The following is a 27,958-nucleotide window of genomic DNA, read 5'->3' on the forward strand; positions in this document are numbered from 1 at the left end:
GGGCTCAGGACCACTGGAGGTGAGAGAACTAATTCATACCTTGTGGTGGTGGTTATGAAACGGTAGTATGCATTTGTCAAAACTCATAAAACCAGGCCACCCGTGGTTGCTCACGCCTGTAATCCTAGAACTCTGGGAGGCAGAGGCGGGTGGACTGCCTGAGCTCACGAGTCTGAGACCAGCCTGAGCTAGAGCGAGACCCATCTCTAAAAATAGCCAGGTATTGTGATGGGCACCTGTAGTCCCAGCTACTTGGGAGGCCAAGGCAAGAGAATTGCTTGTGCCTGAGAGTTTGAGGTTGCTGTGAGCTGTGATGTCACAGCACTCTACTGAAGGTGACAAAGTGTGATTCTGTCTCAAAAAAAAAAAAACCCCTCAGAACCAAAACCAGTAAGTGTGATTTTCACTGGAGTGTGATCAGGCTCTGGGTGAAGGGGTAATGAGTGATTGCATAGGGGCAAGAGGTTCACTTTCCAGTGATGGAGATAATTTGGAACTAGGCAGGCTGTGTAGTGTTGTGAGTGTACTAACTGTTCACTGTTAAATGGCAAACTTTGTTATGTTAATTTCACCTAAAAAGAAAACTATAAAAAATTCAAAAAAAGAGATAATCTGCATTCTCCTTCTGCCTTTCTTTCTTTTTTTTTTTTTTTGTAGAGACAGTCTCACTGTACCGCCCTCGGGTAGAGTGCTGTGGTGTCACACGGCTCACAGCAACCTCCAACTCCTGGGCTTAGGCGATTCTCCTGCCTCAGCCTCCGGAGTAGCTGGGACTACAGGCATCTGCTCCTTCTGCCTTTCTATTCAATGAACTCAGGCCCAAAGGCGCTAAGAGGTGACATGTGAATCAGTTCTTCTGCCTCACCTCAGTCCTCATGCACCTGCCACTGTGAGGTACAGCAAGCAGGTTGAGTGAGCCATGTGGTAAGGCTCTGGCCATGGAGGATTAAGGGAATTATAGGACCCATCTCACCCCCAGTGAGATGCACCACCCTTGTGCCATTATTATTTTCAATTGTCAGGAGAGAAAACAGGCTCAGAGAAAGTGGTTTGTCCAAGGGGGACCTGACCTCTGGCACATACAGTGGAGGGGAAGGGGTGAGTGCTTCTTTCCTTTCTATAGACGAGGGGACTGAGGTTCAGGGAGGTTACACAAGCCAAGGAAGTAGCAAACCCTAGGGATCAACTTGGTCTCCGAACACCTGTGTCGTTCCTCCAGGAGTCAGGACCCTGTGGCTTGATTGGTCATTCTCTCCTTGCCTCCCAGGCAAGAGGAGTTGGGAGCCACTCTCCCCACCCACAACATCGTCTCCCATGTTTGCAGAAAACCCAGAGGAATCCCAGAGAATTTGAGGATTCCAAATTCTCATTGCAACACCACACACAAGTTGGAGGAGTCATCATGCTCACCCAAATCCAGAGCCTTGCCCATCTCCTCGGGGGAGCCCATACCCAGAGACACAGAATCTAAAAAACAAAGTACAAACTTTATTTGTTTCTTTACAAAGGCACAGTGGCCTCTTGGTTTTTTCCCCCCACTTTCTTAACAAAATATAATAGCTTCTCCTTAAACACAAAGACCTCAAAATTGTAAAAAAAAAAGAAAGAAAAAGAAAACAAAACAGAAACCAAAAATAAAACAAACAAAACCCAACAACAAACAAAACAAAGAGAAAGACTCTGACATTTTGGGGGTGGAAGATGGGGAAGGGAGCGGTGGGGGTAGGGTGAGAGTGGAGAGTGGCAAATCCTAGTGCCGAGATGGGGAAGAGAGGAGAAGGGCAGCAGCATACCCCAACCGAGAAGCAACGTGGACCCCCGGACCCCAGAAAGCCCCGGCTCAGCCTGACCCTCAACCCACGTAAGTGCTTAAAGGAGAAAGAAGAGAACCAAAAAGAGGGAAGGGGATTAAGACTGACAGTCGTAGGGCTGGCTCTGAGGAGGAAAGAAATTCCTTGGGGTTTTGTTTGATTCTCCCTGTTCTTAGAAACATAAAGAAAAAAAATGCTTTTTGGCGGAGAGAGGCCAGGCACCTCAGTGTCAGCTTCCCCAGCCCCTTGGGCTGAGGCACAGCCCTGGGGTCCCGATTCTCCCACAAGCTCTGGGCCACCCTAGCCCCGGGACCTTGGGTTGGGTGGCTTCGTTCAAAGGTCAATTTACAGTATTGAAAAAGAGGTCATAAAAGAGACCCAAATGACATTGTAATTTTGTAAAAATTTCTCATTCATTCACCCACATCTCTTCTTGTTGCTGCCCAGGCCCCCTCCAGCCCCTAAAAGGTAGAGGAGGGCTGGGGGGTGGTCAGGGAAGCTCCCCGTCCCCTGATGGCTCCTCCCGGCTCTGGTCCATGGCATCACTGTCTGAGGCCTCAGAGTCAGAGGCAGTGTCGGAAGTGTGGGCCTCTGGGCAGGTGCGGATGGACTTCACAATGACGGCTCGCCGCCGCTCCTCCTCCAGCTCTTGCTTCTCCTGGGTGCCCTCAATGTGCTGGATTGCCTGGACAGGGACAGGTCACTGAGGAGCTCTGGCCAGGAATACGTGGCCAACCAGAGACAGTGGAAGCCTCAGCCAGCCCTTATCTTCCCAGAACATTTATCACAAAATGTCTAGAAATAAGCCTGGAGAAATAGCAGGGGAGGCTTTCCAGATTCCAGGGCCAGGCACAGTGGCTCGCGCCTGTAATCCCAACACTCTGGGAGGCCTAGGTGGGTGAACTGCTTGAGCTCACAGGTTCGAGACCAGCCTGAGCAAAAATAGAGATGGGACCTTCAGGTGGAGAGAACAGTGGACACAAAGGCCTAGGGGCAGGTGGAGAGAAGGAGCATGGAGCCAAGTCAGGTGAGATGATGGGGGAGATGTCCATTGTTCTCTCCACCTGAAGATCCCATCTCTACTAAAAATAGAAAAACTGAGGCAAGAGGATCGCTTGAGCCCAAGTTGGAGGTTGCTGTGAGCTACGATGCCACGACACGCTACCCAAGATGATAGCTTGAGACTTTGTCTCAAAAAAAAAATGCAAACCCTACATTGAAAAAACCCTTCTGGGAAGATAATAGTCCCAGTGCTGCTTAGAAATTGTAACTATCAGGCGGTGCCTGTGGCTCAAAGGGGTAGGGCGCGGGCCCCATATGCCAGAGGTGACAGGTTCAAACCCCGCCCCGGCCACAAACTGAAAAAAAAAAAAAAAAAAAAAGAAATTATAACCATCTTTCATATACAATAAAACCTCCATAACTGACCATCTCCTTGAGTTGACCTAATTTTCATAGACCAGACATCCACTACATGTAGGTATCAATACAGTAGGCCTAGTTCTTTATGTTGCCCACCTATGTATGTTGACCAGTTTGTTACAGACCTTTGGGTGGTCAACATACAGAGGTTCTACTATACTTCCTTTCTTTTGAGACAGAATCTTACTCTGTTGCCCAGGTTAGAGTGCAATGGCGTCAGCCTAGGTTACAGCAACTTCAGACTCTTGGGTTCAAGTCATCCTCCTGCCTCAGCCTTCTGAGTAGCTGAAACTACAGGCCCCTGCTAATCCAGCTAATCCAGGCATCCAGCTAATTTTTTTCTATTTTTAGTAGAGACAGGGTGTCTTGCTTTGCTCAGGCTAGTCTTGAACTCCCAAGCTAAAATGACCCACCCACTTCTGCCCTACAGAGTGCTAAGTTTATAGGCATGAACCATAGTGCCTGAACTATATTTATGTATTTTTTTTTTATTTTTATTTTTTTTTGTAGAGACAGAGTCTCACTTTATGGCCCTCGGTAGAGTGCCGTGGCCTCACACAGCTCACAGCAACCTCCAACTCCTGGGCTTAAGCAATTCTCTTGCCTCAGCCTCCCGAGTAGCTGAGACTATAGGCACCCGCCACAACGCCCAGCTATTTTTTGGTTACAGTTTGGCTGGGGCCGGATTTGAACCCGCCACCCTCGGTATATGGGGCCAGCGCCTTACCGACTGAGCCATAGGCGCAGTATCTTTATGTATTTTAAAGTTTGCCTATTAAGTTATTCAAGACCTTTGTTATTAACTGTATTATATAGCCAGGCATGGTGGCAGGTGCCTTTAGTCCCAGCTACTCGGGAGGCTGAGGCAAGAGGATCCCTTGAGGCCAAGAGTTTGAGGTTGCTGTGAGCTATGATGCCACAGCACTCTAGCCTGGGCAACAGAGACTCTGTCTCAAAAAAAAAAAAAAATTGTATAACGCAGTTGGCCAGGTTTATGTACAACTGAAATTCTGGGACGTTGACAGGTTTTTTTCCCCTGTTTGGCTTTTTTGGTTTAGTTATTTACTTATTTGTGATGTTGCTGGATCCCCCAAGGGATCTTATCCAAGACTGAGTGTAGTTATTAACTTCAGGCTTGACCCACCAAGCTGATAACCTAGTTTCTTCCTTCTCCAGAGAAGGCATAACTGTCATCCAGCCACTGCCACCTTCACCCCCATCCCAGGATCTGGAAGATGGAGGTTAGTGAAAGATCTGAAGAAACCCAAGAGCTGGATGCAGGAACTCTGTAACCAGGGGACTCTGGGAACAAAGGACTCTCAACAAACCCTACATCAAGAAGCCTGGTGGGACCTGCTCAGCTCTCCATCCTCACGTTCTCCACCCAGAGATACAGACAAGGAGCCCCTCCCCTGCAGAGCCTATTCCCAGAGTACAACCCACAAACCCAGATACCTGCACTATGGTGTCCAGATTCTGCCGGGATGTGGAAACAGAGTTGATGACCGAGGAGGGGCCCATGGTGACAACGTTGATGTGGTGGGAGGGAGGGGGAGGTGGTGCTGGCACAATCACTGTGGGGTGGTGGGTGGGGGCCGGAGGGGGCAGGAGCTGCAAAACAGAAGCCTTCAGCCTTTGTCTTGAGGCCTCTACCTTGTTCATGGGGGGCTGGCCAGCATGTAAGCCCCACCCCCTCTTATATTAAGAAATAGACAAGACAACCTAGGGAAGGGCCTCCAGCCATCCAAGATCCCAGGCTCTTTCCCCAAACCCCAGCAATAGCACCCCAGCCCACTCAGGTGCCTCCTGCCTACCTGGGTCCGCAGGTGCTGCTGTTCCCGCTCTAGCTTCTCTTGATGCAGCAGCCGCACTTGTTCCTGCTGCTGCTGTAGCTGCACCTGCTGTGCAATCACCTTGAGCTTTTCTGGGTACATGTGGGCCTCGAGAGAGCGAACCTAGAGGTGGAACAGCAAGTGTTCATCTCTAGTGAAAGTCCTAGCCCTGGGAGCCCCCCTCAAGGCAGAGACCAACGTGCTCACCATAGCCCCTCCCCCATCATCTCACCTGATTTGGCTCCATGCTCCTTCCCTCCTACTTGTCCCTAGGCCTTTGTGTTCACTGTTCTCTCCACCTGAGCACACTTCACCCCCTTTGCCAGGACTCCACCTCCCACTTCCATGGAGAATCCATGGAGCAACCCTGGGAAACCAGGTCTTATCATCCCCTGGTGTCACATGGTTACATTTTTACACCTGTGTGATCCTTTGACTGGCCTCCTCCCACCCCAGTGGCAGACAGTGACCCCAGAGATTAGGGATCTGTCCAGCTCACCCTTCACTCCTAGGCCTGGCAAGGAGCAGACACTCCTGTAAATACTGCAAAACCCAAAGACACAAGAAAGAACGGACAGAACATGCCACACCAGGCCCCCTACAGAGCGAACCAGGCACCACCTCACCTGCTCCTCCAGCATCATCCGTACTGAGCGCTCCTTGTCCAGCTGCTGCCGCAGCTCAATCATCTCCCGCCGCAGGTCCTCCGCCTTCTCGTCCTCCCAGATATCCGGTGAGCCAATCCCTTCATCCTTATCCTCTGCCCGCCGTCGCTTAGGGGATGAACCGCTCAGCTCCTGGGGACCCCAGGGAGTCAGTGAGTGTGCCCAACACCCTTGTACCACCATCAGCACCCCCACAGCGTTCAGGGGCTTCATCACAATCCTACAAAGCTAAATGCACAGGGAATCCTCACTAGAGAGTCTGTTCTGTAAATCCAATAAACCAGCCAGACTCCAAGAAAAGTAGAATGGACATGCTTTCCAGAACAGTCACCTGGTTCCTTCCAGAGCCCACTCTGCTGCACCTGGCCAATGGGGAAACTGAGGCTGAGGCAGGAAGACAAGTGCCTGAAACAGGGGAGTCAGTGGGCAAGATGGCACCTGCAGGCCATGAGTCCCCAGCCACTGGTAGCATCCTGGGTTTGCCTATGCCAAGGAGAGGGAGCCAGGAGAAGGGCAGGGGTGGAGGTGAGGGCAACTTCCCAGGGTACCTGGATGAAGCGTTTGAGCTGTGTGTTCTGCTGCAGCAGCCGAGTCTTCTCCTGCTCCAGGGAGAAGATATACTCCGCTGTCTGCTGGAGAATAGCTGCCTGAGGGAGAGAGGAACAGAGTCAGGCTGGCAGTGTTTGCCAACGTTCCCTCCCTTCTCCCTTCTGGAGCCACCTCCTCCAGGAAGCCCTCCTGCCCTCACCTACCTTGCTGAGCTTCTCTCCATCTGTGTGAGGGATGAGGGTCTTGAGGGACTGGAAGCCTGCGTTGATGCTTTGCATACGCCTTCGCTCGTTGCTGTTCGCAATCTCTCGCCGAATACGCCGCTCCTGGTCCCGCTGAGTCTCAGGGGTCAATGGAATGTTGGCAAGGCTGCCCAGAGAACAGGGGCAGGTTCAGGCTAGGTGCTCTCTGTGCCCCATCCCCAGAGGGCCCCAAGTATAACCTGCATCCTTTCCCCTGTTGCCTGATGCCTATACCCCAATAGATCACCCCCAGAGGGTGATGGAGGGGCACCCTCTGGAACACCCAGGCAGATTGAATCAGCCATGGGTAGAGACAGCTCAAAATCCAGCCACTCCCTGGCTTTCCTCAGGGCAGAGGGCTCTCCAAAGCAGAGGCTCCCCATACTGTGTGGGTACCAAAAACACCCAGGTGCCAGCCCCACAGTCTAGCTGACAGGTCTGGGTAGAGTTCATAAACCTACATGGCTAATTCCTATGATTCTGATCCAGGGGGCCCCAGACAACAATCTCCAAGGACACCTGCTCCTGGGACATTTCTGAGCTCCTCGCTATACACTTGCACCCCTTCTTCAGCATCTCAGGCTTTGCCAGCCCAGTGAAGAGGTTCCCCCGTCCACTCCCATCCTCACAGCCCTGTCACCAGTCACAAGGCTCCCCTAGACTTCACAGAAGACAAGACAGGTATTACTCCCCAAAGAGGATACCAGGTCAACAAACCCTAGGGACAGTTCTCCAAGCCCACCCACTCCTAGAGGCAGACCACCCTGTGCCAGAGAAGCAGGACCTCCAGCGTGCTATGGGCAGTGTCACTGCCTGCTGTAGGGGCAACTGAGGAGAAACAAGGCTGCGAGTTGGGAGATGTTGATGGAAGGCAAAGCCTGTGAGCCCAAAGCCACTGCTCCCCAAGGATGGGCCTGCGTGTGGCCTGGAAGAGGCATGCCCCCCCTCACCCCCCGCCTCGCTCTCCCCAGCAACACCCCCCGCTGCCCTGGTCCTAGCCTGATGGCTTCCAGATGCTGGGCTCCCAATAGAGGCTGCAGGCCCCACCCAAAGCCACAGCCCCAGTGCCTTCCTGAGGGGCCCTCCTGGGGTGACCTGTTCCAGGCCTGGGCAGAGGAAGCTCATGTCCCTGAATCTGGGGAAACAGGGAAGGAACTCTGCACAACTCTTGTTCCATTAATAGGGAGATCTTCAGTCAAAGAGGTGCCTGGTTTAACTCCCCTGCCGTGAGCTGGCCCCCTATGCTGATCCCCAGGCTAAAGGAGCCTGCATGCAGGACTCCCCTCCAGGAGGGGAGCATATTTGCAACAGTTGGAAATAGCCCAGGCCTTTCCTGGCCCCACCCAGCCTGCTCCATCTGTCCTACCTCAGTTTCCTGTGGGACCCTGGCCCTTCCTAAGCCTCAGCTCCTCTCCCAGTAGAGAGGGCAGCCGCTAGGGGGCAGCAGGCAAATCAGGACCCAAAGGCCCAGGGCCTCTAGCCACCCAGGGTGCAGGTCCCTCAAAGGACCCTGGAACATCAGTACTGGATAAGAGGCCAAATCATCCATTTTACAGAGAGGATGCAGGGCTCAGACTGGGGACAGACATGGTTTTAGGATCAGTCAGCTGGATGTCAGCTCCTCCACTTCAGGGACAGGGTACCTCATTTCTCCCAGTTTCCAGTCCCTATAGTGAGGGTGACAGGGTTGTGTGCAGGAGCCCTAGTGCATAGCTGTGGCCTGCCCTGCTCCTAGGCCTAACACCCCTCTTATGAGAGGCCAGCAGGCCCACAGGGACAGGGAGTGCTTTGCAGTGGGTTAAAGCTGAGGGGAAGAGGAGATGGGAGAGATGACCACAGGAAATCACAACACCTGGCAGCCTGGTCTCTGGGTCCCTCCTGGTGAAGCCCAAAGACCAGAGCTAATTAAGAGCTATAGGTGAAAAAGAGCCTCAGGAATCAAACCTTGGGCCATCTCAGAGCTGGAGGACCCAGCAGCAGGGGAATACTTAACAACAAAAGAACAAGTCTTGAATTCTTTACATAAAGTGCTGGATACTTGGAGTGCTAGAATTTTCTCATTGAATGTCACAGTTGTCCTATGAGTCAGGTGACATGATGATTCTCATGTAGAAAGGGGACAGAGAAGCCTAGCTACAGCAAGTGGTAGAGTTAGGACTTGAACTCTGACTCCAAAGCAGGTGTCAGGCCACAAGGGCAGAATAGGCTCTGACCATCCCACAGAGCCAGAAACCCTAACTGGCAGGTGACAGTTTTCCATGTAGAAGAGGCTCAGCCACTTAGAAGGGCATCCTGCTACTCTTTTCCCAATCTGATTTTTTTTTTTTGAGACAGTGTCACTCTTTTCCCCTGGGTAGAGTGCCATGGTGTCATCACAGCTCACAACAACCTCAAACTCTTGGGCTCCTCCTGCCTCAGCCTCCCCAGTAGCCGGGATTACAGGCTCTGCCACCATGCCACCGGGCTAATTTTTCTACTTTTTGTAGAGACAAGGTCTCACTCCTGCTCAGGCTGGTCTTGAACTCCTGACCTCAAGCAGTCCTCCTGCCTCAGCCTCCCAGAGTGCTAGGATTACAGGCATAAGCCACTGCACCCAGCTTTCCCTGTCTCATTCTCACGGAACCCGGTGGGGTGGCTGCAGAACGCACATGTAGCAGTGAGCAAGGCAGGGTCCTGCGAGGGGAAGTGAAAGGCCTGAGTCAGGGCAGCCAGACCAGGGTGTAGCAGGCACCTGCCAAAGCTCCCCACCTCACCAGCTGATGGCACCCTCTATGGAAGGCCCACACAGCAAGATGCTTATCAGAGGTGGGTGTGGCTGCAAAGGCAACCTCCTTGCCACTGCCCCAGCCGGTCCCAATGCGTAGGAAGAACCAGACCCACAAGTGAGGCGACTTGCCCAAAGTCACACCTAGCAGAAGGGCAGAATAGGGTGCAGCTGAATTCACCTTCTGCACCTCCCAGTCCAAGTCCCACCAACTCATCTTCCCATCAAACTTCAGCCCTCCCTTCTCTCCAAGGTACCCAATAACCAGGGAGATCAAAGGAGACCACAGGACCCTAGTCCTGAAAGCTGCACCCCAGAAACTCTCAGAAGAGGCCCTGGAGCCCAGGCAGGGGCCTACACTGGCTCCTTCTCTGCACCAGAGGCTACCGGGCTGACTTCTGGCTTCTCCAAATGTTTCATCCTGTCCCCTTCCCCCTCAAACAAATCAGTCCAGCCTCCTGGCTCACAAACTAGCTGCTGGTTAACCCTGTGCTTAACCTAAACTTAAGTCCAAGAAAACAGATCCCCCCCCACCACCACCACCAAAGCTACAGTTCCTCACCAGGACTTGGATTTGCCACCAAGACCCTCAATTATAACTCACCTAAGTAGATAGTCCCAGAAGTAACACAATGTATGCTAACCAGGCTTCTGATTGGTGAAATAGGAGCTAATCAGTGGATGTGACTGGTGGGAGTGTGAGCTAACCAGAAATTCTTTTTTTTTTTTTTTTTTGAGATGGAGCCTCAAGCTGTCCCCCATGGCATCACAGCTCACAGCAACCTCCAACTCCTGGGCTCAAGCTATTCTTCTGCCTCCGCCTCCCATGTTGTGACTACAGGCGCCCGCCACAACACCTGGCTATTTTTTGGTTGCAGCTGTCATTGTTGTTTGGCAAGCCAGGGCTGGATTCAAACCCGCCAGCTCAGGTGTTATGTGGCTGGTGCCTTAGCCGCTTGAGCCACAGGTACCAAGCCAAGCTAACCACAAAATTCTTATGTTGACCAACCAAAGTTTCAGCTGACCAACCAGGGGTTCCTAGTGATGGAGGATTGCTAATTAGAACTTCCAGGTCATACTGCATTGGGTAAAGAGAATTTACCTGCAAATGACTGAAAGTTCCTCATAGCTTTCTGTACTTTGCAGGGGTAACCTTAATTTACAGTAAGTAACCACACAGTAAAAGTCCCACTAATCCCCTTAGGGGAGCCATCAGATGCAGACTTGCTTCTCACCCTCCCGTGGTGTCATCACAGCTCACAACAACCTCAAACTCTGTCATCACAGCTCACAACAACCTCAAACTCTTGGGCTCAAGTGATCGTCCTGCCTCAGCCTCCCCAGTAGCTGGGACTACAGGCTCTGCCACCATGCCGGGCTAATTTTTCTCCAACAGCCAACCTTCTGGGGCAGCCAGGGGCTGCCTCATTCCTCATACTCAGGAATAAGGCAGGCACTGGGTTGCGCATGGCCAAGGAACAAAATTTGGGCACTAGTCTTAGGTACCAAGACCAGAGCTGCCACCTCTGCTACCACAGTACCCACAGAAACCTGTTGGCACCAATGCCAGCAACCTGACCTGCTTGGGGGCAGGAAGCATGCTCTCTAAGTCTGGGTTCCTGACTGGTACTGTCTCTCCTGCCCAGCCCAAGACCAAGTATCCGCCATCCCTCTACAACCCCTGCCTGACTCCAGCCTCAAACTGGTCCCAAACTCACTGCACACTGCCCTGATGTCACTCATACACCTCAGAGTCACTTGACAGTCACAGTCAGAGGTGGGAAGTCCACAAAGGATTTCTTCCACACCCAGAAAGGGAGGGAAGGAGGAAAATGATCCTCCCGCCATGGATGCTCACAGTACTCATCCTTCTCTCATCTCACCAGTCTGAGGCCATCATCCATCCTCCATCCTGCGATTGCTCCTGTATCCAAACTCCCCATTCCAACTGTGGCCAGCCTGCCACCTCTCCCCTTGGTCCTGGAACACACCATGTGCAGGCTGTTCCCATCAGAAATATTCCTCCCCTGCTCCCCTCCCTGAAGCTCCTCTAGCCCATCAGAGGGATCCTGCACTGGTTTAACTACAAACTCCAGCCTTGCCACTTACTAGCTGTAGAACACCAAGCCTAGCCACTTCATCTCTGGAAGCCTCAATTTCCCCACCTGCAAAATGAGGAAATACTGCTTCATTACAGCGTCATAGTAAAGTATAAAAGAGATCAAGGAAAAAAAAAAGGGAGGATAACAAGATGCCATTTCTCCAGGGTTTGTGTCCAGCTGTCCAGGGCAACCCATGAATCTCTTACAGGGCTTACAAGACCCTTTAGGTCCACAAGACTGTGAGCTGCTGAGGACAGGAGTCAGGTCCTGTTCGCTGGTGTATCATTAGTCCCCACAGAAAGCTGGTGCTTCATAAATACTGATCCCCAAGGAATTCCAAAGCCCTTAATTTTCTTTAACTGCTTATGAGAACTAGTTTTAAAGTTAAGAATATAAGGACAGAGACTTCTGTGCACTTGCTTTTAATAGTCTGAATGTCACTTAACAGCTCCCAGGCACTTTCCATACTTACAGCTACTCTTTACAGGTGCTGTGTTTTCCAGAGGCCATGCACTTTTACTTGACAGATCCAAAACCTGAGCAAGTGATAGGCAAGAACTTGAACCCTATCACTTGCCAAGGATGGTGCCTTCTCCTGTCTCTGTGTTCTCATTTTTATATGGGAATCATAAAGCACCTTGACACATAGAAAGATAACAATATGATGAAAAAATCCCAGCCCCAGAACATACAAAGAACTCAAGATTTTATTATTATTATTATTATTTATTCCTCTGGGCCTTTCAGGTAGTCCCTATGTAAGGGCCAGCCCTCAGCCTGCTAGCCACCGGACTATCAACTGACCCACCCATCCCTATGTATTGAGTCTCAACTTGAGAGTAGCATTAAGGTGGAGCCCTGGGGCGGGTCTTGGGGAGGTGTCTATAGGAGTGCAGCAACCTCCTCTCTAGGCCGGTTTCTGCATCCTCTGGTGTCCACCAGCAGAGCCATACCGCGCGGGCTCCCTAAATCCTCCTCCCTAAATCCCCGCCCAGACTGCCTCAGGCTGCGGAGCACGTGGCTCCAGCCCTAGGGAGCCATTTCACTCTAGGAGCAGCGCAGCAGGAAAGAGACCGCTGGTCCCAAACATTGGCACGCGGAAGAACCCACACCAACCACCCCACCTCCGCCCCCCTAGACCTGCCAGCGGGTGGTGTTCTATATGCAGATGACCGAGCCCTGGAGATCAGAATTCCAGGCATATACATTTTAACAAGTGTTCAGGGTGATTTGGCTGTGTGTGGTACGTGAACCAATCACCCCTTGGCATCGACTGGATTTTGAGCAACCCAGGGCCAAGCTTGCAAAGTGGCTTCGGGGGCGGACTACCGGCCTCTGGCCACCCACCCAGCTAGGAGACCAGACGCGTTCGGTTCATGGCTGTGGGGAGAGGTGTCGTATGGAAAAGTTTGCAGACGAAACCCACGTGCGACAGGAAGCGACCTCGCAGGACTAGGGGTGGCCTCAGGTGCCCCCTCCCCAAAAGGCCTCCCACACCTGGCCTGCCCTGCTTATCCCGGCAGCGGGGGCTGAGCTTTGTGCTGGAGAAGCGTGGCCCAGAAGCGCCTACAAGTCCCACAATGCCGCACCCGCAAGGCACAGAGGACTACAGCTCCCGCGAGGCCGCGCGCGCAAAGATCCGCCTACTCCAAGAGGGCTGCAGAGTCACGTCCAGGCCTCGCTAGTAAACAGCGCCCGGGCGCGGGCTGGTGAACCAGCGAGCAACCGCTAACGTGCCCCGGGCTGCGGCGCCCTGGCCGGCCGTGCGGGCACCTAGGGGCCCGCCTGCCCCCACATCCACACGCGAGCACGCTCCCCGACCTGATGCAGCCCTGCTCTCTACAAACACGCACACTACACGGCTCCCCGCCCCCACCTCCGCGCGGGGAGCCGCGGCATGGCTGCATTGTAGCTGCCCTAGTTGCCGGGCCGCGCGCTCCCCGAACCCCCAGGTCCTCTTAGATGGGGGAGCCCAGAGAGCGCAAGGAAGGAGAGAGAGGAAGGAAGCCGCCGAGGGAGGGGGGAAGAGGAAGCGCGGGGGAAGGCCACCAGCACCAAGCATGGCCGGGACTGCTGCAGAACCACGTGGGTCTGTTTGCAATTTACAAACGTTGCGAGTCGCCCGCCTGCAGCGGACAAAAGTGGCCGGAGCCGCTCGGGGCCCCCACGTTCCAAGGAAGGAGGGTCCCAGGGCGACGCGAACCTGGCGCGAGGGGCTGTAGCCGCCCAGGCGGCTAAGAAAGGCGAGCGGGGTCGGCGGCGCGGGCCATGCGTGCGCACACGCGCGCCCGCCTGGGCGGGCTGGCCGGGGTCTGCAATGGTAGGAAGAGGGTGAGGGGGAGGAGGAGTACACACCTACAGAGCCCTCCTATCACTTCTTTCTCTGTTTTCCTGAAATGTTGCAAAGAGGGCACCTTCTGAGTGGGCACCATGAAATACTCCATAGCGATCGGCCCCCCTCTTCTGCACGAGCCGGGTCCCGCGATCCGCCGGAGAATGCAAGATGGAAATCCGAATCAAAGGACAGCGCCGGACGGAGGTGCAGAATCGGCCGGTCCCAGATGCTGGCGGCGGCGGCAGCGGCGGCGAGGGGAGGGAGGCGGGCGGGAGGGGCGGGAGGGAGGTCTCTCCGGCCTGCCTCCCCGGGCGTGTGTATGTGTGTGTGTTTGCAGCTGATCAGATGTCTGTTTCAAGGCGGGAAACAGCTGGTGAAAACTGAGCACTCCCCCGGCCTCCTTCCGCGGAGTAAGGAATTGCATGTAAACAAAGGACTATTTGCAGCGCCCCCCGGGCGGCGCGAGGACTGGGCGAGAGGGGCGTGGGCTCCTGGGGTCTGGCTGCAGCTGGGGTCTGCAGGCTTCTTCCCGAGCGCTGGGGGTCTGGGGCCGCGGACGGTTGCGGGAGCGCGGCGTGAATGGAGCAAGCTACGGTTGAGCTACATGCGCCACTATGGGTGATGAGGTCCATCAGCTGACAGGTTGGCAAGCGTTGCAAAAAAAAAAAAAAAAGGCCAGCTACAGCACGGGGAGCTCAGCCTGTGCAGCCCAGGTCTAAAGGGGACTACCGGGTGCAGAGTCTGTGCGTTCGCGACCCTGAGGAAGAAAGGGGCGAGGCTGGGAAGACGACCTGGGGTGCACGCTTGGAGCTTTTGCTTTTTCACCATTGTAACTGCACACAGTAGAGCCGCTGGTGCGCTCCCTCCGACCCGAGCCCAGGGCCCCCTGGAAACTTGCGTCACAGCCACCGCTTCCCACACGTAACTTGGGGCTGACTTCCGAGGCCGGCCGGCCTCCTCCCTCCCACCGTCCCTGCTTAGCTGCCCGCCGTTGGCTGCCGAGCAAGGGCTCCGGAGCCTGGGAATCCCGGAGCCAGGAAAAGGACCGCAAAGGGCGCCTCGGATGCCGAAGTTACCCTGGGAAGTAGGGCGGCGCGGGGCGGTGGGGGTGGAGCGAAGGGTGGAGGCGGGCCAGAACGGCAGCGGCCCCCAGGATCAGGCTGCCAGCGCGGCCGGGAAGTCTGGTGTTTGCTGCCAGATTCAACCCGCCCGCCCCCTTTCCCCTCCGTCGGCTGAAGGCTGCAGCTTCTCATTCACTACAAAGCGAGGGCGGGACTTGCTCTTCCGCCAGGGCGCGCTCTCTACGAGGGGGTTACGACCTAGGGTGGCGAGGTGGACGCTGTGGCTGGAACTTCGGTCCTCCTTCCCCACGCCCCACCTTCCGGCCGCAGGCAGTCCCCTCGCTCAGGAAGCCCACGCCTGCCTTGGAATGTCCTCGACCCTGCCCACCGCCTTTCCCAATCCCGTCCGCCTTCCAGGTTCCGCCTAAAATGCCCCTCCAGATTAAAATACTCTTACTAACAACAATTGTTACTATTATTATTGGGAAATATTAGATCTTGCTGGCATCGAGTAGATACCAGGCAGTGTTGCTTATGTTCTCCGATCCTCAAAGCAACCTGTTAGTTTTTCTAACTACGGATTCCACACCAAAGTCCCTGGAAGGCTTACTATGAAATGTAGCATCCTTGAGCCCCATCCCATGCCTACAAAATCTGCTGGAAGCAGCCCTCCATAGAGTGCTGTAGCGTCACAGCTCACAGCAACCTCAAACTCCTGGGCTTAAGCGATTCTCTTGCCTCAGCCTCCCTAGTAGCTGGGACTACAGGCGCCCACCACAACACCTGGCTATTTTTTTTGTTGCAGTTTGGCCGGGGCCGGGTTTGAACCCGCCACCCTCAGTATATGGGGCCAGCGCCTTACCGACTGAGCCACAGGCGCGGCCCCTACTTTAACATTATTAAAAATCAAAATTACTGCCAAAAATTCATGATGAACCAAATATCCAAATTTTAATAATAGGCTCAGTGTTAACAATTTTTTCCTGCAGGCATGGCACTGTCACTGATCCTCTCTTATTAAAATTATGTCATTTTGTTCATTATAAATTTTTACCATTTTGATTTTTTAGAGTATGGCATTAAAATTTTGTTTATCTTGGTGACTGAGGGTTTATTGCCCCCTTATGTTTTGTCCCCCAAGTGAATGCCTCACAGGTCACTCTAACCCTGCCTTCCTACAGGTCCCCCATCTGCCGAGGGGCACACTGTGACCCCAGACAGGAGGGACAGAATCAGGGCTTTCCCTCAGCCTTCCCAGAACCTCTCTGGGTCCCTCAGAGAGGCATTAAGGGAGTGGGAAACCTTTACCCCAAGGCAGAAACAATGCCCTTAAGGAGCTCCCAACCACATGTGATGACAGGGAATGTGCCCAGGAAAAGATGACATTGGGAGACAACATATGAAACAGAGCCACATATCTGTACACACTGAGTGACTTCCCCAGTGCCTGAATGAATAAATGACAGCTGGGAGAAGCAAGTCTAACCCTTACTCCTCTCCTACAAAATTGCCTTGATGAAGCCTGCTTCCCAGTAAGCACAGCTGTCACTCAGACTGGCTTTGCAAGTTCTGCCAAAGGCCACTTATTGTTTTGCCCAGCCCAGTGCCCTTGGGCATCTCAGACACATAGATTCAAACACCTGTCATCTCAGTCCATTCCAGCCCCAAGACCTGAAATACTATCACTACCTGCCCCTTGCCCACCTCAGCTCTGTCCCTTCACTAACCCCTCTTTCTGGAAGTAATACCAGGAGGCCTCAAACTCCATCCCTTCCCAAATCCTTAGTTGTGTGGCCTCTGGAGCTCTAAGAGGGTGTCAAAGGCTATTAGATCCTCAACCTCCTCTCTGACTAGCTCTTTCACTTTCTTGCTCTAAATTAGGGGTCAGTGGGGGCGGCACCTGTGGCTCAAAGGAGTAGGGCGCCGGCCCCATATGCAGGAGGTGGCGGGTTCAAACCCAGCCCCAGCCAAACACTGCCAAAAAATAAATAAATAAATAAATAAATAATAAAAGTTTTAAAAAATAATAAAAAATAAATAAATTAGGGGACAGCAACATTTTTCTGTAAAGGGCTAGATAGTATTTTAGGTTTTGCAGGCCGTGTGGCCTCTGGTCAGTGCTTAACTCTGATGTTAGAGCTTGAAAGTAGCCCTGAATGATAGTAATGAATGGGCATCTCTGCATACCAATAACACTTTGTTTGCAAACACAAATGGAATTTCATATAATATCATGTGTCACAAAATATTCTTTTTTTTCATTTATAATTTTTTGTTGTTGAGATAGAGTCTCACTTTGTCGCCCTCCATAGAGTGCTGTAGCGTCACAGCTCACAGCAACCTCAAACTCCTGGGCTTAAGCGATTCTCTTGCCTCAGCCTCCCAAGTAGCTGGGACTACAGGCACCCTCCACAATGCCCAGCTATTTTTTGTTGCTGTTGTCATTTTTGTTTAGCTGGCCTGGGCCGAGTTCAAAAGCGCCAGTCTCTGTGTATGTGGCTGGCGTCATCATCACTGTGCTATGAGCACCAAGCCTTTTATTTTATTTTTTGAGATAGTCTTTCTCCGTCGCCCTGGGTAGAGTGCCCTGGCATCATAGCTCACTGCAACCTCAAACTCTTGTACTTAAAGAGATCCTTTTTCCTCCGCCTCCTGAATAGCTGGGACTATGGCACCCACCACAATACCCAGATAGTTTTCCTATTTTTAATGAAGATGGGGGGTGGGGGGACTCAGCACCTGTAGCTCAATCAGCTAGGGCACCAGCCACATACACCGAAGCTGGCAGGTTCAAATCCAGCCCGGGCCTGCCAAACAACAATGATAAGTATAACCAAAAAATACCTGGGCGTTGTGCAGGGTGCTTGTAGTCCCAGCTACTTGGGAGGCTGAGGCAAGAGGATTGCTTAAGCCCAAGAGTTTGAGGTTGCTGTGAGCTGTGATGCCAAAGCACTCTACCCAGGGTGACAGCTTGAGACTCTGTCTCAAAAATAAATAAATAAATAAAATAAAGACAACGGGGGGGTGGGGGACAGGGGGCAGCGGGCGGGGTGGTGTCTCACTCTTGCTCAAGCTGGTCTTCAACTCCTGTGCTCAAGCGATCTACCAGCCTTGGCCTCTCACAGTACTGGGATTACAAGCATGAGCCACCTCGCCTGGCCTCCTTTTTTCTTCTCAATCCTTGAAAATATGTAAAAGTCTTATGGCTACTGTAACAAGTTAGCAGAAACTTAGTGGCTTAAAACAACACAAATTTGGGTGGTGCTGTGGCTCAGTGGGTGGGACACCAGCCCCATACACTGAGGGTGACAGGTTCAAACCTGGTCCCGCCAAATTGCAACAAAAAAATACCCAGGCATTGTGGCGGGTGGCTACCCAGCTACTCGGGAGGCCAAGGCAAGAGAATCGCCTAACCCCAGGAGTTGGAGGTTGCTGTCAGCTGTGTGATGCCACGGTACTCTACTGAGGGTGATAAAGTGAGACTCTGCCTCTACATAAAAAACAACACAAATTCTCAGGAGGTCAGAAGTTCAAATGGGTAGCTGGGTGCCTGTAGCTCAGTGGTTAGGACGCTGGCCACATGCCCCAGAGCTGGGGGGTTCAAACCCTGCCTGGGCCTGCTAAATTTAAAAAAAAACTGGGCCTTGTGGGGTGCACCTGTAGTCCCAGCTACTTGGGAGGCTGAGGTAAGAGAATCACTTGAGCCCAAGAGTTTGATGTTGCTGTGAGCTATGATGCCACACTGCACTCTACCAAGGGTGACAAAGTGAGACTCTGTCTCAATTTTTAAAAAAAGTCCAGTGCTCACTTCAGCAGCACATATACTAAAATTGGAACGATACAGAGAAGATTAGCATGGCCCCTGTGCAAGGATGACACACAAATTCGTGAAGCGTTCCATATTTTTTGGTGAGATTATACCTACGGTGCATCTTATAAGAGTACATGTGAAACTTAGTAAATGTAGAATATAAATGTCTTAACACAATAACTAAGAAAATGCCAGGAAGGCTATCTAGTGTGATGAAAATATGTCAAATGGTCTATAAAACCAGTGTATGGTGCCCCATGATCGCATTAATGTACACGGCTATGATTTAATTTAAAAAAAGAGAAAAAAAAAGTCCAGGCTTAGCACCTGTAGCTCAGTGGCTGGGGCGCCAGCCACATACAATGGAGCTGGCAGGTTGGATCCCAGCTTGGGCCTGCCAAACAACAATGTCAACTACAACCAAAAAATAGCCGGGCGATGTGCCAGGCGTTGTGTCAGGCACCTGTAGTCCCAGCTACTTGGGAGGCAGAGGCAGGAGAATTGCTTAAGCCCAAAAGTTTGACGTTCCTGTGAGCTGTGATGCTATGGCACTCTACGGAGGGTGACATAATAAGACTCTGCCTAAATAAATAAATAAAGTCCAAATGGGTAATGTTTGACTAAAATCAAGGTGTCTGTGGGGCTGCATTTCTCCTGAAAGCTCTAGGGGAGATCTGCTCCCTAGGACAGTGATTTTCTTTTTTCTTTTTTTTGAGACAGAGTTTCACTTTGTCACCCTTGGTAGAGGGCTGTGGTGTCATAGCTCACAGCAACCTCAAACTCTTGGGCTCAAGAGGTTGCCTCAGCCTCCTGAATAGCTAGGACTACAGGCACCCACTACAACACCTGGCTATTTTTAGAGATGGGGGCCTCTCTGTAGCTCAAGCTGGTCTTGAACCCATGAGTTCAGGCAATCCACTCAACTCAGACTCCTAGAGTGCTAGGATTACAGGTGTGAGCCACTGTGTCACCCTCCTTTTTATGATGACCTTGTGCCTACCCAGTTAACTCAGAATAATCTCTCTACCTCAAAACCCTTAACTTAATCACCTCTGCAAAGACCCCTTTGCCATATGGGGTAACTTATCCACAGGTTCTAGGGATTGAGGCATGGACATCTTAGAGAGGCATTACACTGTCTGCCACGTCACTCCTAGTTTGTGGATCATGCAGAATCAGTAGAAATCGTATGCCTGGGCAATTCCACTCCTAGTTAAATATCCAAGAGAATACAAACATGGATTCAGAGAGATGACTGGATACCCATGTTTGTGGCAGCATTCTCCACAGTAGCCAAAAGGTGGAAACAACCCAATGTCTATCCTGGATGGATAGATAAACTAAATGTGGTCTATCCATACAAGAAAATATTATTCAGCCATAAAAGGGAATGAAGCACTGATAACACACTATAAGAGCCACATGGGTGAACCTTGGAAATGATGCTTGGTGAGAGAGGGCAGACACAAAAGGTAACATGTTGTATAACCCTTATGTGAAATATCCAGAAAAAGCAAAGTCTTTGAGACAGAAAGTAGATTAGAGGTTATCAGGGGCTGGGGAGAGAGGGAAATAGAGACACTGCTTACTGGTAGAGTTTCTGTTTGGGGTGATGAAAATTTTGGAAATAGATAGTAATGATGGTTATACAACATGGTGAATGTACTATAAGTCACTGAACTGTATACTTTAAAATGGTTAAAATGCCAAATGTTATGACTATATATGTTTTTTGTTTTTTTTTTACCACAATAGAAAAGGAGAAGGTTAAGGGCAGTGCCTGTGGCTCAGTCGGTAAGGCGTCAGCCCCATATACCAAACCTGGCTCCTGCCAAACTGCAACAAAAAAAAATAGCCAGGCAGGGCGTAGTACTCGAGAGGCTGAAGCAAGAGAATCGCTTAAGCCCAAGAGTTGGAGGTTGCTGTGAGCTGTGTGATGCCATGGCACTCTACTGAGGGTGACAAAGTGAGATTCTGTCTCTACCAAAAAAAAGAAAAAGAAAAAGAAAGGAAGAAAAGAAAAGGAGAAGGTAAAAAAAAAAAAAAAAAAAAAGCAGGGTGTTTGGCCAGTGGGCCACAGTACAGCTGTGGCTGCTAACTGGCCCTTTACTCTAGGTAAAATTTCATCTCCATGCTCTTCCTCTGGTCTTGCCCACAAGAGCTGACTATGACTGGGAAAAGGAAATCTTTTTTATTATTATTAATTTTTTTTTGTAGAGACAGAGTCTCACTGTACTGCCCTCGGGTAGAGTGACATGAGGTCACACAGCTCACAGCAACCTCTAACTCTTGGGCTTACGCGATTCTCTTGCCTCGGCCTCCCAAGCAGCTGGGACTATAGGCGCCTGCCACAACGCCCGGCTATTTTTTTTTGTTGTTGTTGCAGTTTGGCCAGGGCTGGGTTTGAACCCGCCACCCTCGGCATATGGGGCTGGCGCCCTACTCACTGAGCCACAGGCGCCGCCCGGAAATCTTTTTTATTTTTAAATTTTTCTTAGCCAAACTTGTGTTAGGGATGTTGTCAAAATCTCCTGCTAGGTTATGGGCTTTTTTTCTTTTTTTTTTTTGAGACTTGATTGCTCTGTTGCCTCAGGCTAGAGTGCTGTGGCATCAACCTAGCTCATAGCAACCTCAAACTCCTGGATTCAAATAATACTGCCTCAGCCTCTGGAAGAGCTGATACCCTCTAACAACATCCAGCTAATTTTTCCGTTTTTAGTAGAAGTGGGCTCTTGCTTGCTCAGGCTGGTCTCAAACTCCTGAACTCAAAGGATCCTCCTGCCACAGCCTCCCAGAGTCCTAGGATTACAGGTGTGAGCTCCTGCACCCAATTGAGGTCTTATTTTTAAATACATATAATCAAGATCCTTGAGAGGGTCCTGCTGCTGCCGGAACTGCATCGCGCCGCCTGGCTCCTTCTTCCTCTTCTCTGGTATCTCTCCAGCACCTCCCCCCCTCACTCTCAGCTCACAGCCTCACTTCCCATTTCTCTGAGGAAGATGGAAGCACCTAGAACTCCCACACCCGCCCATTGGCACTTCCTCTGCCCTCTCTGCACCTGGGATCTGCCATGCCTGTGTCCTTGGGTGAATGTCTGTGCTCTGTGCCTGCCTGGAGGCCCCTTCCCTTGTACTGCTCAAAGACGTAGCTCCAAAACCTTCCCGTTCCCACATCTTCAATGTGGGTCCTCTTTTGGACCATACCCATTACTGCAAACAAGTTGTTGCCATTCCCCTTTCAAACCAGCCAATCAACCAACACACAACTTTACAGCCTCTTCACTCTGCTCCCCTATACTGCAAAACTCCTGGAAGTGGGAGCTCAGATGCCCTCCCCCTCCTCCCGCTCACTTCATCTGGCCCCCCACAGTGCCACCCACTAGGGACATCCAAGGTGCTACACCCCGAGCTCCTTTTTTTTTTTTTTTTTTGAGACAGAGCCTCAAGCTTCACACTGGGTAGAAGGCTGTGGCATCACAGTTCACAGCAACCTCCAACTCCTGGGCTCAAGCGATTCTCCTGCCTCCACCTCCCAAGTAGGTGGGACTACAGGCGCCCACCACAACGCCCACCTGGCTATTTTTTGATGGCAGGCATCATTGTTGTTTGGTGGGCCAGGCTGGATTCGAACCTGCCAGCTCAGGTGTATGTGGCTGGCGCCTTAGCTGCTTGAGCCACAGGTGCCGAGCCCACCCAGGGCTCTTTTTTTCTGTCTTCACTGTATGTGATCTTTCTTGAAATTCTGTTTGGCATCTGCGACATCCTGAGGTAACAGTCTTCGGACCTAGTCTGTCAATACACACTCCCTGCTTTTCAGAATTTCAGAAAGCTCTAGAAGCCAAAAAGTGTGGTATAGAATCCAGACTCTCCCTGAACCCTAGCTCCATCATTCTCTGGGTAACCCCAGGCTAGTTCCTTAATCTGACTTGGATGTAAATGGAGGCTGCACAGCATCTTACTGGTGGGGCTATTGTGAAAAGCTGAAGACAGTCTGGCATGCACAGCATCAGTAAGTATTAGTTGCTATTATCGTTGGCACCGGTTTACCATCGGCAGTGGCCAGAGTGTCTGAGCCGACCTTGGAGAGTGAGAGTTTGATAACACATGGGGAGGGCCAGAGGGAGGAGCCCAGCCTTCCCTCTTCCCTGCCAAACCTGGCTCAGGTGAGAGGTGGCAGGCTTGCACAAGGTTCTTTGTTGTTGCACACAGTGTGTACCTGCTTTATAGCCCAAACACCCTCACGTGGGCTGATGGGGGGGGGGGCCGAGAAACATAACATTTGGCCCACAAACCAATTTCCCTTTAAAAGGTGGGTCTCAGCTCGGTGCCTGTAGCTCAAGCGGCTAGGGTGCCAGCTACATACAACAGAGCTGGAGGGTTTGAATCCAGCCCCGGCCTGCCAAACAATAGTGACAACTACAACCAAAAAAAAATAGCTGGGCGTTGTGGCGGGCGCCTGTAGTCCCAGCTACTTGGGAGGCTGAGGCAAGAGAATCGCTTAAGCCCAAGAGTTTGAGGTTGCTGTGAACTATGATGCCACAGCACTCTACCCAGGGCGACAACTTGAGACTCTGTCTCTTCTCTTTTTTTTTTTTTGTAGAGACAGAGTCTCACTTTACAGCCTCTGGTAGAGTGCCATGATGTCACAGGACTCACAGCAACCTCTAGCTCTTGGGTTTCTGCGATTCTCCTGCCTCAGCCTGCCCAGCAGCTGGGACTACAGGCGCCCGCCACAATGCCCGGCTATTTTTTGGTTGCAGTTCAGCCTGGGCTGGGTTTGAACCCACCACCCTCGGTACATGGGGCCGGCGCCCTACTCACTGAGCCACAGGCGCCACCCTGAGACTCTGTCTCTAAAAAATAAAAATAAAATAAGCCGGGCGTTGTGGCGGGCGCCTGTAGTCCCAGCTGCTTGGGAGGCTGAGGCAAGAGAATCGCGTAAGCCCAAGAGTTAGAGGTTGCTGTGAGCCGTGTGACGCCACGGCACTCTACCCGAGGGCGGTACAGTGAGACTCTGTCTCTACAAAAAAAAAAAATAATAAATAAAAATAAAATAAATAAATAAATGAAAGGTGTGTCTCTGTAGAGCAGTGATTTTTCAACTGATGTGCCACGGCACACTGGTGTTCTGTGAGAGGATCTTAGGTTTACGGCATAAATTTTTAAAGATCATTAGTTAAATTATTTTTTAAAGAAGTTCAAAGCACACTAAGTATATTCTTTTTTACACTCATTTTTTGGATCAACATAATTTCAGTGTGCCGCAGAAGTTTAACTACAGGTTTGAATATACCGTAAAGTAAAAAAAAAAAAAAAGTTGAAAAACACTGATAATTGGAGTTGGAAATGCAGATCCTCAGCGGCCTACAGCTGAGCCCACTGCACTGGGCTTGGGCTAGAGATGGTGGAGCAGACACTGCTCTGGAAAGCAGGTATTGGCAGGGGGCTGGCTTGGCCTTGGGGACATAGATGGTAGCGTCAGTATGCCCTGGGACACCTGAGCACATTATCATCCCTCCTCCAACCTGAGGACTTAACCTGAAGGTTAAGTGAGGGCAAAACCCTCTTTCTTCTAGGCTGTAAAATCTTCCTTCCTGTGGTCTCTTTCCCCAAATTTCAGGTTAGAGGAGTAAATGGGAATCACCGAAAGTCTTTATTGATGAATAGGTTACACGAAATGTGGTATAGTAGCCACACTGTGGAATATTCTTCAGCCACAAAATGGAATGAAGCATTGACACACACCACAATGGGGATGAACCTTGAAAACATGAGGATCAGTGAGAGAAGCCATACACCAAAGGCTACACAGGCAAATTCACAGAGATAGGAAGTAAATTAGTGGTCGCTTTGGCCTGGAAGGAAGAGAGATGGGGAGGGACTGCTGATGGGTGTGGGGTTCCTTTTGGGGGTGATAAAAGTGTTATAAAATTGACTATGGTGATGTTGCACAACTCTGTGAATATACTAAAAAATACTGAATTGTATACTTCAAATGGATGAATTATTAATATGTAACATATGAATTATGCCAAGTAAAGCTGTTACTAAAAAGCAGCTTTAAAAAAAAAAAAAGGCTTGGCGCCTGTGGCTCAAGCAGCTAAGGCGCCAGCCACACACACCTGAGCTGGCGGGTTTGAATCCAACCTGGGCCCGCCAAACAGCAATGACGGCTGCAACCAAAAAATAGCCGGGCGTTGTGGCGGGTGCCTGTAGTCCCAGCTACTTGGGAGGTGGAGGCAGGAGAATCGCTTGAGCCCAGGAGTTGGAGGTTGCTGTGAGCTGTGATGCCACAGTACTCTAGGGGACAGCTTGACGCTCTGTCTCAAAAAAAAAAAAATAGCTTTATCGAGCCTAAAGATGTCCAGGGGGGGCCAGAAGGCAGAGGGATCCTTTATAGCAGTGGGTTCAGGACTCCTTTCCTCAGCCACAGTGGGACCTTCCTCTCTGGCCTGGGGTCTTGGCTGTTCTGGTGGTGCCATCAGCACAGTGCTTCTCAAGACAAACCCTGCCCTGGTCCCAGGCTGGGTGGGAGATGCAGATTTGACAGATGTGAAATCATAAGATGTGCAGACAGGAGATAGAGCCACCAGCAAGCTGCTATAGTTTGACTCTGCAGGCCAGACATGGTGGCTCACACATGTAATCCTAGCACTCTGGGAGACTGAGGAGGGTGTATTGCTTGAGCTCAGGAGTTTGAGACTAGCCTGAGCAAGAACAAGACCCTGTCTCTACTAAAAATAAGAAAAACTAGGTGTTGTGGGCACCTGTAGTTCCAGCTACTCGGGAGGCTGAGGCAAGACGATTGCTTGAGCTCAAGAGTTTGAGATTGCTGTGAGCTATAATGCTACCATGGCACTCCACCCAGGATGGCAGAGTGAGACTCTGTCTCAAAAGAAAAAAGAAAACAAAGAAACAGAGTTTGACTCTGCAGAAAATAGCACCCATGTGGAGATAGATTTTTCTCATTTTTACACTTTTTTTTTTCTTTTTGAGACAGAGTCTCAAGCTGTCACCCTGGGTAGAGTGCCATGGCGTCACAACTCACAGCAACCTCAAACTCTTGGGCTTAAACAATTCTCTTGCTTCAGCTTCCCAAGTAGCTGGGACTACAGGCACCGGCCACAACACCCAGCTATTTTTCTGTTGTTGCAGTTGTCATTGTTGTCTTAGCAGGCCCCGGCTGGGTTCAAACCCGCCAGCCAGCCTCAGTGTATGTGGCCAGTGCCCTAACCACTGAGCTACAGGGCGCCACCCTCATTTTTACACTTTTATTCTACATACGTCTAGCATACAGTTTTTCTCTCTGGACAGATGATGTATGAGGTCCCTATTGCTGCATAACAAATTTCCAGGCTCGGTGCCCGTAGCACAGTGGTTACAGCACCAGCCACATACACCAAGGGTGGCAGGTTCAAACCTGACCCAGACCAGCTAAACAACAATGACAACTGCAACAAAAAATAGCAGGGCATTGTGGTGGGCGCCTGTAGTCCTAGCTAGTTGGGAGGCTGAGGCAAGAGAATCACTTAAGCCCAAGAGTTGGAGGTTGCTGTGAGCTGTGACGCCACGGCACTCTACCCAGGGCGACATACTAATACTCTGTCTCAGAAAGAAAAACAAAAAACAAATTTCCACAAACTCAGTGGTTTGAAACAACATCAATGTGCAGCGACCATAGCCCAGTGGGTAGGGCACTGGCCATGTACACCAAGGCAGGCGGGTGTGAACCCAGCCCCAGCCTGCTAAACAACAATAACAACAGCAACAACAACAACAAAAATAGCCGGGTGTTATGGCAGGCACCTATGGTCCCAGCTGCTGGGGAGGCTGAGGCAGGAGAATCACTTAAGCCCAAGAGTTGAAGGTTGCTGTGAGCTGTGACACCATAGCCTCTACCCAGGGTGACAAAGTGAGATTCTGTCTCAAAAAATAAATAAATAAAATGAAACACCAATTTATTACTTCACTGTTCAGGAGGTCAGAAGTCCAGGCAAGCGTTGCTGGGTCCTCTGCTCATAGTCTCACTGGCTAAAATTGAGGTGTTGACCATACCTGCTATCTTTATATATATAAATATGCAGGGTGGACATGAAGTTTGTGTGCAATTAAAATAGTTTCATATTCACATATATATAAATTATATAATTTTTTTGAGATAGGGTGTCACTCTGTTGCTGGAGCTAGAATGCAGTGGCATCACTGTAGCTCACAGCAACCTCTGATTCCAAGGTTCTACCATTCCTTCAGCCTCCTGAGAAGTTGGGACTATAAGTGCACACCACCATGGCCATCTTATTTGTCTGTTTTTTATACAGATGGGGTCACGAGTTTGCTTAGACAGTCTCAAACTCTTGACCTCAACTGATCCGCCTGCTCAGCTTCCCAAAGTGTTGAGATTATAGGCTTGAGCCACTGTATGTCACCTGGAGCTTGTGGGACCTCTTCCAAGCTCACTGGTTGTTGTCAGAATTCTGTTCATTTTGGCTTTAGGGCTGAGGCAGAAGCTCTTTTCAGGTCCCTGGCCACTTGCACAATGCACAACATCCTTCATGGGGGCCTCTCACACTCTGCTCTCTCTGACATCTGCCGTCCCTCTTCTCCACTCCCCCCAACTTGAGTTAAATGGAGTTTTTCTCTTGTGCATGTGTATTAATCAGTTTGTCTACTGGCTTGATACTGGATACTTGCTTTTCCTTTTCTTTTTTTTTTTTGAAACAGAGTCTCAGGGCAGCGCCTGTGGCTCAGTGAGTAGGGCCATGGCCCCATATACTGAAGGTGGCACGTTCGAACCCAGCCCTGGCCACCCAGCTATTTTTAGAGATGAGGTCTTGTTCTTGTTCAGGCTGGTCTCAAACCTGTAAGCTCAAGCAATCCACCCACCTCAGCCTCCCCAGAGTGCTAGGATTACAAGCATGAGCCACTGCACCCAGCCAGCTTTTCCATTTTTGGGATACTTTACTAATGAGAATATTCTCCAGCTCTATCCAGGTTAGTACAAAAGATGTAAAGTCTCCATCTTTTTTTTTTTTTTTTTTTTTTTTGTAGAGACAGGGTCTCACTTTATGGCCCTCAGTAGAGTGCCATGGCCTCACACAGCTCACAGCAACCTCCAACTCCTGGGCTTAAGTGATTCTCTTGCCTCAGCCTCCCGAGTAGCTGGGACTACGGGCACCCGCCACAACGCCCGGCTATTTTTTGGTTGCAGTTTGGCCGGCCCGGGTTTGAACCCGTCACCCTCGGTATATGGGGCCGGCGCCTTCCCGACTGAGCCACAGGCGCCGCCCTCCATCTTTTTTTTTTTGAAACAGAGTCTCATTATGTCGTCCTTGGCAGAGTGCTGTGGCATCACAGATCACAGCAAC

The 27,958-nt window shown here is 51.0% G+C and overlaps 1 protein-coding gene and 1 non-coding gene across 3 annotated transcripts; one reads left to right on the forward strand and one right to left on the reverse strand.

The window, feature by feature from the left end:
* Positions 1-1,468: 1,468 nt before the first annotated feature.
* On the reverse strand, positions 1,469-15,226 carry TFAP4 (transcription factor AP-4). Of its 2 annotated transcripts, none has more exons than XM_053557221.1 (7): positions 13,743-15,226; positions 6,483-6,648; positions 6,279-6,377; positions 5,692-5,862; positions 5,048-5,188; positions 4,689-4,844; positions 1,469-2,496 (listed from the first exon to the last, which is right to left on the reverse strand). In XM_053557221.1, the coding sequence occupies exons 1-7, from the start codon at positions 13,829-13,831 to the stop codon at positions 2,302-2,304; spliced, it is 1,017 nt and encodes a 338-aa protein (XP_053413196.1). In that variant the 5' UTR covers positions 13,832-15,226; the 3' UTR covers positions 1,469-2,301. The 2 variants fall into 2 exon arrangements, with proteins under 2 accessions (XP_053413196.1, XP_053413195.1); XM_053557220.1 differs by lacking the exon at positions 13,743-15,226 and adding an exon at positions 11,395-12,336.
* Positions 15,227-18,583: 3,357 nt separating this feature from the next.
* LOC128562827 (U6 spliceosomal RNA) lies at positions 18,584-18,690 on the forward strand. Its single transcript, XR_008373527.1, has one exon. It is a non-coding gene; the product is annotated as a U6 spliceosomal RNA (small nuclear RNA).
* Positions 18,691-27,958: the final 9,268 nt, after the last annotated feature.

This window comes from Nycticebus coucang, chromosome 12 (assembly GCF_027406575.1).
Source record: "Nycticebus coucang isolate mNycCou1 chromosome 12, mNycCou1.pri, whole genome shotgun sequence".
Lineage (NCBI taxonomy): Eukaryota > Metazoa > Chordata > Mammalia > Primates > Lorisidae > Nycticebus > Nycticebus coucang.

Excerpts from the sequence above, each read along its gene's own strand:
- TFAP4 (XM_053557220.1), bottom strand. The coding sequence starts at position 11,582 with ATGGGTTGCCCTGGACAGCTGGACACAAACCCTGGAGAAATGGCATCT. Across the intron at positions 6,649-11,394 it reads GGCTTGGTGTTCTACAGCTA|CCTTGCCAACATTCCATTGA; the intron begins GTAAGTGGCAAG and ends TTCTCTGGGCAG. Across the intron at positions 5,189-5,691 it reads GGATGATGCTGGAGGAGCAG|GTTCGCTCTCTCGAGGCCCA; the intron begins GTGAGGTGGTGC and ends TTCCACCTCTAG.